Source organism: Nannospalax galili, unplaced genomic scaffold, assembly GCF_000622305.1.
Source record: "Nannospalax galili isolate Female #2095 unplaced genomic scaffold, S.galili_v1.0 scaffold389, whole genome shotgun sequence".
In the NCBI taxonomy this organism is placed as follows: Eukaryota; Metazoa; Chordata; class Mammalia; order Rodentia; family Spalacidae; genus Nannospalax; species Nannospalax galili.
The window spans coordinates 691,141-704,385 of record NW_008360310.1 but is presented as its reverse complement, the minus strand read 5'-3'; the positions used below and the strand labels follow the sequence as shown (position 1 = coordinate 704,385).

General features: G+C 52.7%; 1 protein-coding gene across 16 annotated transcripts in view; it reads right to left on the bottom strand.

Annotated features, from left to right (window-relative positions):
* The window catches only part of Dysf (dysferlin), a 216,495-nt gene that overhangs the window by 104,071 nt on the left and 99,179 nt on the right, over positions 1-13,245 (bottom strand). For all 16 annotated transcript variants that reach the window (XM_029559433.1, XM_008824703.2, XM_008824706.2 and 13 more), the window contains 8 exons: positions 9,485-9,677; positions 7,974-8,129; positions 4,522-4,653; positions 4,276-4,442; positions 3,127-3,241; positions 2,823-2,928; positions 2,429-2,571; positions 347-520 (listed from right to left, as the gene is read on the bottom strand). In XM_029559433.1, coding sequence (XP_029415293.1) covers positions 347-520; positions 2,429-2,571; positions 2,823-2,928; positions 3,127-3,241; positions 4,276-4,442; positions 4,522-4,653; positions 7,974-8,129; positions 9,485-9,677 — 1,186 coding nt within the window. The remainder of the gene's footprint in view (positions 1-346; positions 521-2,428; positions 2,572-2,822; positions 2,929-3,126; positions 3,242-4,275; positions 4,443-4,521; positions 4,654-7,973; positions 8,130-9,484; positions 9,678-13,245) is intronic.

Sequence of the window (13,245 nt, the reverse complement as noted above, 5' to 3'; positions counted from 1 at the left end):
GCCTCTCCTCCCATCCACACCAGCCCATGTCTGCAAGAATCTCCAAGTTCCTTGGCTTTGCTACCTGGTGAGATAGTCAGAGGCCAGCCCCCAACCCGCAACTCTCATCTTCACACTCAGGGAAACAGCATTGTCTTCCAGTGCCAAGAAGGAAGTTGTCTTTAGAAAGACACCCAGACTGCTGCTTACTCTCCCCACATGCCACCTGACAGGGATCAAAGCCAGGATAGCTGGCCAGTGTTCTGTCTAAAAGCCCTGACTCTAAGGGCTCCATGCCCGTCCCATGTCAGTTTTAAGAAGGCAAGCTGCACCCCTACCAAGCTCAGGCAGACACAGTCCTACGTACCAGAGCCCCCTCAAGGGCAAACACGGCTGCAGGCCCGGTCTTCTCTAGTGGCTCCATGCGGCGGCGCCAGCGGCGTCGGCGGAAGGCATCCGTCTTGCGGTACTCAAGGTGGAACTTCCAGCCAAACAGAGAGGCGTACTCCCAGCCCTCACCCTGGGCCTCTGCCTGCCTGTGCTGCATAAGAGAGCAGGCTGCTTAGAAGGAGGGACACATGATTCCGAGGGGTAAACCTGGGAGAGCCACCTGGAAGAGTGTGGCTTTGAGCAGCTTTGAGTGGGAAATCCAGGCAGGAGTGGAAGTTCCTAGGCCATAGGGAAGCTAAGGAAGTGGGCAGAAGGCAGATGACAGCAGGACTAGACACTGGGCTTTGGGCTGTTTATTTGAACTAGGGGTGGACTACATGAATCCGAGCTTTTTGTCATTTCCTTTTTCTTCTTTATATCTTGACTTCTAAACATGAAAGTGGGTCTTCAGTTCAGAGGCAAAACAAAGTGCCTGCTTCCCAAGGTCAGACTGCTTCTCCCTAGGACACAGGACCTGGGCCAACTGTGAGGGACCCCTGCCTCACCTCCAAATGGATCCCTTCCCATCAGGAACCTAGAAGCACCTGGCCCTGGCCCCTAGAAGACAGTGACCTGACACTGTCCTTAGACATCATCCCAGGCAAGGCCCACACCTCTGACAACTGGGTGTCCTCCACAGAAAACATCTGTTGGTCTGGTTCGCAGCTGCTTGTCCAAAACCTATATGTCTCTCCAGAGCCCAGTCATCCTTCTCTAGATGCTCGAAGGAAAAAGATGGAAGCTAGGTCCCACCAAAAGCTGTGCTTAGACACAGAGGAAGCCTGATCTACCACTAAAATCCAAATGTGCCCTTGGGAAGGAAGGGCAGAGCAAAAAGGACCTAGGGGAGTCAGATGCTGAGATTGGGCTGAGCATGTGTATCCAACCATTCTGGGGATAGTGCATGTGATCATGTGTGCTCATATAAGAGCACTATGGGTCTGTCCTGTGTTCTATAACATTCTCAGGTGACCAATGATAGAGCTCACTTGGCCCTTCACAGCCAACATGCTCATGCTGTGACTCATCTCCAGTGGCCAGGCCTGTGGGCTCCAAGGCCTGGCCCACCACCAGGAAGCTACTTCCCTGTGGAGACCTATGTCCCAGCATAGCTCAGCCACCCTCAGTGATGGCAGACAGCTAAGAGGGTACAGATTACTTCCCCTGTCTCCAGGTGAGGAGGATCTGTGAGGCTCAAGGGACACCACCAGGCGACAGCCTTGCCCCAAGAGCACAAACTCCATGTCATGGAGTCTCCCTCTAGGACACCAGGCCCAAGGCATTTCCTGTTGATATCCTAGAGCCTTCTGAGACTGAGTGAATTCTTGAGGTGAACTCGTGCAACACTTAGACATCTGTATCGGTTCTGTGTGTCTGCAGACAAGTGTGAGCACCAGAGATGATCTGTGTATTCTGTATGTGATACATGTGTTCTAGGTATTATCTGTAAGCAAGCTATGATTTGTGTGCCAGGTGAGATGTGTGCTGGTCTGATCTGTGTGCTGGGTGTAATCTGTGTGCTGGTCTGATCTGTGTGCTGATGTGAGCTGTATGCAGAATGAGATCTGAGTGCTGGTGTTATCTGTGTGCTGGTATGATCTATTTGCTGGTGTGATCTGTACACAGAGTGTGATCTGCATGCTGGGTGTGCTCTGCATGCTAGGTGAAAGTTACGTGCTGGTGTGATCTGTGTGTGGAGTAAGATCTGTATGTAGAGTGTGATCTGTGTGCTGGTGTGACCTATGTGTTGATATGGTCTGTGTGATGGTAAGATATATGTGCTGTGTGAGATCTATATGCTGTATGAGATCTGTGCAGGGTGTGATCTATGTGTGCAGGGTGTGATATGTATTTTGGGTTGATCTGTGTGTGAGTTGGGTTCATCTGTTTGTGTCCTGTCAGTGAATCCATTGGGTCTCATGTGCCTGTACATGCTGCATGCACTTTCACATGTCTAGCCTGTGTCCCCTGGCCTCCTCCATCCAGAGGTCCCACTGGCATCCATCTCTCTCAGCCTCACCCTCTTCAATGCCTCCATCTGGCTGAGGTCTCTCCTGCGCAGGCGGACCCAGCGCCGCCGGCGGTGAGTGTAATACATCTTCTCAGCAGGAACCCAGTGCCTTGGCTTTCGGTCTGGAGGAATGATGATGCTGTACTCCCAGCCTAGGAGAAGGCACCTGTCAGTCATTGTCAATAAACCCCCATCTCTCCTGGGTTATCTGTCCATATGGGGCACACTTAATCCCTGAGCAGCTGAAACTCTGCCTAACTAGCAGCTTGAAGTGGGGACGCCTTCAGGAAGGCCCCAGGTGAAGTAGCACAGTGAAGGTCAGGCCAGGGCCTGTGGCCTTCAGCTGTCCCACTGACACACCTGGAAGCTTGCTAAGATGGGGTCCCGAGTTTTGTGTTCCCACCTTGCTCGTCGACAGCTCGATTCAGATCTGTGGACCATTCTTCATCTTCCCATTTCCAGCCCAGTGGACACTCAATGTCATCCTTTGGAAGCACCTTCTCCCCATTCTAAAGACAGGACAGGCAAGTGTGAGAAGATACAGACTACGTAGCCATGTGACTCAGGGTCGCCATCCCTCTGGAGGGCAGAGCACAGAAGCTGAGCAGGTGAGAACAGGGAAGAATCCTTCTGCGCCATAGATCCCATGGCACAAATGTCCAGGACTCGAGGGAAAGCTGACGCCACCCGCCTGGAGCACCCCTCACCACATCTGTGTAGTTGTCACTCATGTAGATCCACTGGCCTCCAGGGAGCCGGGTCTGGTTCTCAAACACCTCCTCCACAAAGCTCAGATGACCAGCATCAGCATCGTGGAGCAGGCTGTGGGAGAGGATGTTCAGAGGCTCACTGAGGACACCCCACGCATCCTCTGCCTCAGCCCACCTACACAGTCAACCTTGCTGCAGGACAGATGGAAGGGGCAGTGCAGAGAAACCAGGACAGAAAGCCAAAAGGAGGCCCAAGACAACTAGGGATGGTCACTGACCAAAGAATGTGTTACCTGAGATAAAGGAAGAGAAAGGAGACCAGGGAAAGGCACAAAGCTCAACAGATAGCAGAAATAAAATGTCATCAAACTAGGCACTGAAGACTTGATATTTGGCTCTGTGTTCTACTGCAAGTTTTTTTTTTTTTTAAGCTGCTGAATGTCAACCAACTGCAAGACAGAGGAGAGAGTAGCAGAGCCAGCAATGTATAGGGACTGCATGACTTGGCACCACTCAGGGAACATGTGAGCTGCCTGGAACATGAACGCGAGTATGTTCTATCATGGAGGACAAGGCCACAGGATTGGGTGCAAACTACAAGGCAAAATTAAAAATAAACGACCTTGCATGTCTGTCTGTCCATTCATATGCGTATGGGTACAGGTTTGGGGGGTGCACACATACAATGGCATGCATGTGGAAGTTAGAGGACAAGCTTGGGTGTCAGTCCTCACCTGTCCTTGTTTGAGACAAGTTCTTCTCTTTGTTGTTTACCCTGAGTACACCTGGCTAGCTGGCTTCTGGGAACTCTCCTGTCTCTGCCTCCCATCTTCCCACAGAAGCACAGACACATACGACTGTGCCGGGCTTTATCAGAGGTTCTAGGGATTTGAACTCAGGATCTCATGCTTCTGTAGCAAATGTTTTACGCACTGAGCCATTTCCTCAGCCACATAAAGGACTTTCTGAGTTCTGATGAGCTCCAGTCTCAGGAGGATCCAAAGAACAGTGCTTATGACCAGCAAGGAGCCGGCAGATGTATTCACAGAACTGAGGACTTCAGACAAGGGACCAAGGCATAAGGAAGGGGTAACCACTGTTGGGCGCTCTGGCCTGGCCCTCCAGGACCCTGGGCCCACCACTCACGTCTTCTCTGGACACACGAACCAGTCTCCTGCCCAGGTCCAACCGGCTGAGGGGCGAAAGCTATCCTTTGGTAGCTTGATCTTGCCTGTGACGTCAGAAAACTTAGGGTAGGTAAGGCCTGTTGTGCCCCAGTTCCCGACCAGTGCCAGCTTTGTCTGGTTTTCATACTGTAGACCAAAGAAGAAGGAAAGGTGAGGTGCTGCATAGCTCTGAGACCCAGGGGTAAGTAAGCAGGTGGGCACTCACCGTTTCAGCAAAAACAGAGAGCTTCCCTTCAGCAAACTGATTGAATTCTTTCTCATCCACAGAGAGCCCAAACCAGAGCTTGACTCGGATCTGCACTGGCATGCGAGCCCCAGGCACACCCTCTGTGGGATACTGAGATCAGAGAAGCACAGACAGTTCCCTCAGGGTTGGTTGGGCACACCAGTCCAATACCCAGTCAGGTGTGCCCTGTTGGAAGACCTCACTGAATGTCACAGAAGCGGGACATGTAACTAAGAAGTTTCTTCCCCACCAAGACTCCTGCTCATCAAAGAAGACTACAGTAGCCACACAGGAGCTCCATGAGGATGGGAGTCGTGAGTACAACAGGGTCTCTGATAATCCCTTTTCCCACCATCTTCTCACTTCCATCATCTAGAATCCCACTTTTCACTACAGTGGAAATGGCTCAGATCTGCAAGGCCCAGCCATCTGAAAAATGGCTCACATAACTGGGGAACTGAAGTTTTCATTTTTTTTGGCGTTAACTAATTTGAATAGCTATACATGGCTGCCATGCTGGACAGCACCAGCTAGAATCTGACTCTTTAACAGAGAAGTGACACTGGTCCAGAAGAGAGAAAGCAATTAAAACCACCTAGTTTCATTTTCGGTAGTTTACATTTTGGCTAGACGTCAGTATAGCATCTAATATCCCCACATTTTCAAGGGCTTATCAGTATGTTAACCACTGTTCAGCTGTTTTTTGCCCTGAAGTTTTCAGAAGCTCTGCCAAATGGAATAACCACAACAACCCAACATTTTAAAAATATGATTACCTTGCCATGTGACTGAAACCAAAGGTCAGATACAGCCTGAGGAGAAGCAGAGCTCTTAGAGTGACACTCTGTCCCCTAGAGGGTGGACCACACCTTAAGTGTAATGAATTCAGAGAAGTGTGTCTTTGGGGTTGGGTGCTGAACAAGAGAGACAGGAAGTATGGACGGGTTCAGAAAAGGCTGAACTGGTTCAGAAAAGGCTGAGAAGCCAAGGTGAGGGCCCCCAAGCTAGTGGGGAAGGCCTGGAACCCTGGAGGGAGAGCCCAGGCATAGAGAAGGCCCAGGAAGGGGTACAGGCTATGCTTAGGGGACACCCTCCCATTCCCCAGTCCTTCTTCTTTTGGTCCATCATGGGCATAGAGGCACCTCTGATCCTACTTGTGCCCCTGGAACCCCCTGCAGTGTTCACTTCTGCTCCCCTCCCACAGGATGGCTAGCTGTCTTTTCCCTCCAAGCCACCAGCCCCAGGGACATGGCAGGAATGCCTGACCCCCCTTCCCCCTCCACCTCAAGCTTCCCACCACCACCCTCCCCCAGACAGGGCCAGCCTGCCCAACCCAAAATAGCAACAGCAAATAAAGAAATGTCTAGTTTGGGGCTCCTCTCCTCTGCTGGTGCTCACTTTTTCCAACTTTGGTTTAAGTTAAGGAACACCAATGTTTTCTTGGTCTCTTGCCTGCTGCCAACATTTTTGTAGAGCTTGCTCAGGAGCTACTGGCAGGGCTCATAGACTCAGTGGGGAAGACTTCGAGAAACAATTCTATACCACCCCCCCTCCTTTGCTTAGACTCAGGGAACATTTTCAGCTCACATTCCCTCAGAGGATGCAGAGCCAAGAGGTCAGAGCTGGAACCAGTACTGCTCCAGAGTCTGCCAAGCCTGCCTACAGCCTGCCTCTGCTCTCACACCCACTGCCCTGCCAGCCTGCTCCCACACTGCCTCCCTGTGCTCAGCATGCACAAGGAGAGGATCGGCCTCAGAGGGAAATCTGAGGCCAGACTGGAGGTTAGGATCACATGGAGAACGTATGTCAGATGGTCCAGGAGCAGGTGAGAGGATCATGTGTCCTTCCCAGTGTACACACACACACACACACACACACACACACACACTTGCACATGTTCTCATGTGTGCCAGTCCTTCCCTCAAAGCAAAGCTGTCTTCCCCTTTGAAGAGTCAATGACACTATATGTTGATTATCTGGTTAGTCCTGCTTAGGACTGACTTCCAAGCATTGCATCTGTAGAGCAAGGGAAAGCCCCAAATGGAAAAGGAGAACAGAGGGGGAAAGGAATAAATGTCCATTGACCACCTTGTTCAAGACTCAGTACCTGTGTTGTCAAATTCGGTCCTCAGTCCTGTGAGGTGAACAGCCTCATCTTCATTATTGTATAGACAAGAAAAAATGGACAATTCAGAGAGATTAGGTGACCTGCCCAAGGCCACGCAGAGCTCTGAGTCCTGGTAATCTGTTCACATAAGCTACTGTAAGCTGAAGCCAGTCTTCTCTTCTCACCCCAAGGGGTAACAAGAATAGCTGGCCAGCAGCCAGCAGAAGACTGCTCAGAAAGATCAAGGCCAAGATGGGTCAACAATGGCCTCCTGGAGTAAGTCCTGGGAAGTAAGATGTGGAGAAGGGGACAGCCACAGTAGAGCTTTGGTGAGATGGGCCAGGTTGGGATGGAGGGAGACTGTTTAGGCTGGTGGCGGGGGGTGGGGTGGGGTCTTGAATGCAGAGCCATTGGGAGCAACTAGAAGTGGTAAGGGGCCGACTAGCTTCCTGGCCCCTGAGAACCACACTCAGACAGGGTGTCTACTGTGGATATGTGCTGTGAGACTTCTGTGAGAAATCATCTAGCCATGCCTGTGATCAAAGCTGCCCAGACTCTGCATCCCACTATGCACCCAGAGAAGGGGATGGGACCCCCTCCATAAGCACCCACTCACTTCCCCAATCACCCAACCCCAAAGCCTAGTGAAGGGGGCAGGTGCTGGAAGAAGATAATGGGGAGCAAGGGTGTGCTTTAGGCTACTTGCTTCCAGGTCACAGACCCTGGCCTACTCTGCAAGAGAATTGAGCCCAGTCTGGCTTCCGCTAGAGGTTAGGCCACTGAGGCAGGACTCTAGAGATTGGGGCTGATTCTTGAAAGAGACCAGTCCCAGTGAACAATCAAGTCTTGGTGCCTTGTTCTGTCTCTCTCTCTGTCTCTCTCAGGGGAGAACCTCCCCCCTGCCTTTTTTTTTTGAGGGGGGGACACTGACAGGATCTCATGTAGCCCAGGCTGGTATCAAACTCAATACTCCCCAAGGATGATCCTGAACTCATCATCTTCCTGATTCTATCTCCCAAGTGGTGGGATTACAGGCACATCTCAGGTCTACCTCCCAAGTGGTGGGATTACAGGCACACATCACCATGCCTGATTTTCCTAGTTCACTTCCAACATCACGTTCCAGCTCCCAGCAAGACTCTCTGCATGGGGTCTGGGAACTTTGGGGGAAACTGAAGAAAAAGAAAGTTATTTTATCCAAAGACTCCCCCCTCCTTCCAAGAATAGAGCCTGAGGACTTTCAGATAGTTCCAGAGCAGACTGAGGAGCCGAAAGAAGTAGAAGAGAGACCCTGTGCTGAGACCTGGGCAGAAAGAACACTCACTTTCAAAAAGATTGTTTGCAGCTTCCCACAGTTTCTGCCGCAGTAGCTGGCACCCTGCCTGGAGAAGAGGACTTCATGGGCGGGCACCCGCTGGTAGGCCACACGCTTGTCACCCTGAAGCATCCAGATGACAATATCTGGCAGGCTGTTCTGGGGCTGGAGAGAGGGTAGCAGTTAAAGTGGGGAGAGTGACATGCCCAGACCCATGCCTTATCTCTGACTTGAAAGCCACAAAGGTTTCTCTTCACCCAGCTTCCATCTCACACTACTCACCCTGGCCCTGCATTTGCCTCCCTAGTTTACATGAGGAGTCCCCCAAATGTCACTGAGCTGAATATGGGTTCTGAGAAGAAACCCCTTCATGGAGCACAGAGTTCTGGTTCTCTCCTCAGTGGATAGTGTCAGGGTCAGGGCCATCCACTAAGACATCAGCCTTTTCATCAGCGTGGCGGCAGCTGCAGTTCCTCAGAAGATGTGGCCTTCCCAGATGAACCTTGCTCCTCCTGCTGCTGACCCTAGGACCCTGGGGCCTGCAGACACTAGGCTCTGAAAGTTCGAGTAGCCCAGAACAGGGTCCCAAGGTCCCTAGACTCGAGGCATTCCATGACACACTCTGGAGAGGGGCTGACTGGGGACTGGTCCTCCAGTTCCAATGAAGGAGAGAAGCCTCCACCCAAGCCTGTTGCCAGACCTATGTCCTGACCCACTCCTCACATGTCAAATGCCTTTTGTCCCACTGAATGCCCTCAGTAGCCCCAGACTTGGGAAGCACCTCCTCATTTAACATGTGAGAAAGTTCAGGTTTACAAAGGTAGGAGCTACCTCAGATTAGGGGCTCCTCAGAGAGAGTAAGGCCTCAGGTCTGGGGGAGGGGGTGGCACTGGGAAGATGCTGAGGAGGGCTCTCCAGTTCCCATATAGTAACAGCCATATACTGTGTGAGGAGGTCAGGGTCAGGAGCAAGGCCTCAGAGACAGCCAGTGACAAGCCTGAGGGATGGAATCCACCACTATGAGGACATGCCCCAGGGAACCAGCCACGTGCCAGCAGCCTTGCCCAGGGAACCTCCAGGATTCATTGTACCTTTCCTACTGGCTTTCCCCATCCCCTTATAACAGTCCTTAGTTCTAGACACCCTCTCTCTGTATATTCCTGGGTGTCATCTCTCTTTACTACTCACACAGAGACACCAATGGGTCAGAAGGAGTCTTGTCCTGGGGAAGCAGGCCTCAACGTGGGACCTAGAGCCAGGCACCCTTGCTCTGACATCCTTCAGTGGGCTAGGGTAATTTACTGAATAACCTACTGTATACTGGGCTCTGTGTTGGGCCCCATCAGTATCCTAGTACATTCTCACCTCCTTCTACAAATGGAAATATTAAGGCTCAGAAAGGTTAAGTGACCTGTCCAAGATTCCCCAACAATGAACCCATGGTTGGTTCATGGTATAGATGGTACTGACTTTCCAAGAGGCAGGAAGGCTAAAAGAAAAGGTCCTTCAGGATCCACTACCTCCTCAGCCAGGGCACGGAGACGCAGAAGCCAGTCCTCAGCCTGCTCCAGGGCTGCAGGGAGCTCACAGTGGCCAAGCTTCAGGGCCAGGGCAGCTTCTGTGATCTGGCTCAGGTGACGTGTTCTCAGTCGGAACAGGTACTGGTCAAGGTGAGTGGCAGAGGGTATCTCATGGATGTCACACAGGGGCTGGCTGTGAGGAACAGGTGGAACATGTTCATCAGGGCTGCACACACTATGGATGCTGTGTGTGTATGCTCCTGTGGGGCCCTGCCCTCTGCTTGCCTGCTGGGTGCCTACTCAGCTCTGACAGTTCTGTGTGGCTGGCCTCCTCCAGGAAACCTTCCTCATGCCCTCTCCTGCCTACCTCTCTGAAGTCCCTGGGTTTTAGTTCCAGGATCTTCACTTCTGGGCCATCCTTTGGGGACTCATCTTTCACTTCAATCTAATGGGTTCTTTTACATGAATATCCCATCCCCCAGCTCACTGCAACCTCTCAGAAAACCCAGAGGGTCCTTTTCCTGCCCCCTGTGTCTGCTAGGGCAGAAGCCTGAGGCTAAGTTGCCCCATATTAAAACAAATCACTTTTGTGTTGGGCACACACTTTTTCCAAGAAGGAAATTTATGGACCCCCGACTAGCTACTGCAGACGCTGTGGAGAGGCCAGCAGCCACGAACACAGAAGCATCCACCCGGCGGCGGGCGGCCGCAAGTCGGCCCTCCCAGAATCCTGCCTGTGCTTTGGGAAGCCTTCCGAGCGCAGCTAGGGGTACCACAGACCCCCAAATCACCCCGCTGAACCCCAAGCGAGGAGTTAAGTTTAAACTCAATCATGTGTGAGGGCAGTGAACGCTGACCCCAGACGCATCGCACAGGAACTCCCTAAAAGCTCCGCAGACCGGTGCTCCACACCGAGAGCTGGTATGTGCATAGGAGCGGGTGGGCCCGGTGCCCGCCCTCCCCAGCCGGACCCTCCTGGCTGGCCGCCCGCCCCCTCCCCGCCCCACGGCCGAGCCCTTGACACTCAAACAGGACATTCGTCAAAGCCGCTGCGCCAGGCCTACTCCGCAAGCAGCCCCCGCCCCCTCCCCGCAGCGTCTGGACTCCGGGCTCCTGGCTGATTTATTTTTCTGCCAATTTCCCCGAGCTATGCAGAACCAATTACCGCCGAAGCGCCGCGGCACCGCTCTGGCAGGCCCTAGGCGCGCTGCGTCTTTCCTGTTATTTTTTTTAATTGAATTTTTAGGGTGGGGGGAGCGGCGCGCGAGCTCCATCTCGGGGAAACTTAAGTCCCGGGGCCCGTCTCAGGTCACGTACTGCACACCCTACGGTAATATAATATTTACTGCCCCGAGGGTGCCGCGGACGGCAGCCCCGGGCCGAGCTGCAGTAGGCGGAGGCTGCGCTCAGTGGGTGAGGGGCCCAGACGACCTGCCTGCGACCAGGGGCTGGCGATGGGGCAGAAGGCTGGAGGGCCGAGGTACAGCCAGCCCGTGGTCCAGGACACTTGTGCACCTGGCCTGGATCGGACGCGGAGGAGGATCCCATACCTTGCTGACAACCCAACCAAGACTCCCCAGGACCATCCATCCACTAACAAGATGTCCTGGCTCTTTCTGACCGCCAGGAAGGTCCAATATGAGAGGTACAGAAAGAAGGCCTCCCTACAAATAGAAGTTGGGCCATGATAGGATCCAGCATCACTCAGAGCAGAGCTGGCTGCTCACCAAGACACCACTATAGGACCAGACCCTGCAGAGGACAGTGCCCAGCCTGAAAGATGCACTGGCCTCCATCTTGTCTCACTCCTCTAAGCAGCAGCTCTGCCCTGCTGAAGCTGACCTGCAGGCTGAGTCCACGAGGAGATCCCCATCCTGCCCTCTCATGAGGAGAAACTGAGGCAGTCTCACATTCCCCATAAGTCACAGCTTTGGAGTCAGGAGCCCTTCTGTGGAAAAAGAGGTCCTGAGTTGGGAGCACCTGCTGGTCAGGTGCCAGAGACTGGGAAGGGTTTTATGGCTGATGGAATAGTAAGATTGCAAATAGGAACACACAGAGGCAAGGGGAAGCAATGTGGGGTAGGGAGAGCCTGACAAGCCAGCAGGAATGGAGGCTATGAGGCAGGCTGTGGAGAAGACAGTCTAGCTTTTCCAGGATGTTAAAGAAGGAAGACAGTAAAAGGAGGAAGGAAAGGAAGGGAGGTAGAGAGGGAGAGAGTAAGGAAGGGAAACTCCTGACCTGAGACCAATGCCCCAGGGAGGCCTGGGCACAGAAATGCTTCAGCCAAATTCTCCCAGAGCAGAGCAATAAGAGGGCACTGAGTACAGCCTCTGTCATCCCAGTATCATAGATCTGCCAGGATAGAGTCCCACCCATCTCCAATGTCTCAGTCTCACAGACCTGCCTGATTCACCCCACATAATAGTAACAAGCAGTAGAGAGACCCACATTTCGCCAGCCACTGCCTCAGAGGGTGTGGCCAGGGGTGCAGGATACTCTGAGAAGGTGCCCCATGTTATAATCTCCCACAAGCTGAGTGTGCCTGTGTGCCCCTCCAGCCACACATCCTCCCACCTCCGGAATAAGGCCAGCTTCCCAGTGCCTCATCTCTCCCAGCCTGCTCCCCTCCTGATGCCCTCAGAGAATGTAAATCATTCTCTTTGTGCCTTAGTTTCCCCACCTGTAAGATGGTAAATATGCTACTTCAGACCTCAAAAAGTGTTTTATGATTAGTGACACGTGCTGTCCGCGGCTCCCTCCACATCCACCCTCCCTGGCATCACTGCCCTGGGTCACAACCCACCTATGCCTCCTCTCCCTGCACCTAGTCCTCCAACCCTGCCAGTGCAGCAAGCATTCCACCCACAGCCCACCTTGCTTTTCAACAGCCCCAAGCCTGAACTCTCCTTGGCAGGGGCACCCCAGGGCCTGCCCTAGGGCATCAGCTGTTCCTAGAACCCCCAGAGACATCAGGCATTTCAAAACTGCATGTCTCAGTCTAGATAGTTCCCTCTCGCACCCCTTACCCCTTCTTCAGGAAGTTTTCCTGAGTTCCATTTGTCAAATGCACCTGCTCTAAGCTCCCACAGCCCCCACCTCTCTCCCCATCACACCTAGGGGGCTGAAGTTGTGCCTTTATCAGTAAGCCTGGGGCTGAGCCAGGCTTCAGGGGTACAGAAAATGGAAGAATGATCTATTGGGGAAGATTTCTTGGAGTAACACTTTATCTGATGAAGACTCAGGGCTGGTATGCCTGGCCACCAATGGTAAGGACATGTCCAGGATCTGTTCAACAGGGTCCTACAGCCAGTCTAAGGAAGGATGTGATGGGATCTAGAAAGGAGCCTATGTTGGTACCAAACCCCAGGGAATGTAGAAGGGCAGCTATCACCAAGTCCATGTCATAGCTGAGAAATAGGCCCACAGAAGCTGACCGCCACCAGACTGATGAAAGGTGCTGGTTTCAAACTCTCCTCCCACTCTTCATACAGTTCCTTTTTACTAAAGTCTTTCCAAGGTGCAGGCCCTTTGTTGATTCGATGTTATAAAATTCTTCGTGCCAGCTTGTTCAAGGCTTGCGTCGGTGACTGCATCCAGCCCTCCCAGCCACAGAACAGATCTGAGGTGAGCCCCTCTGCTGGCTTCCTGTATCCTGGTTCTCCTTCAGTTGCAGAGCCCCTTTTCCTGAAGCTGACAATCAGCCATGTGCAGTGGAAGACTAAACAGAAAACTCGGTCCCCAACATGGCCTTGAAGGAAGAA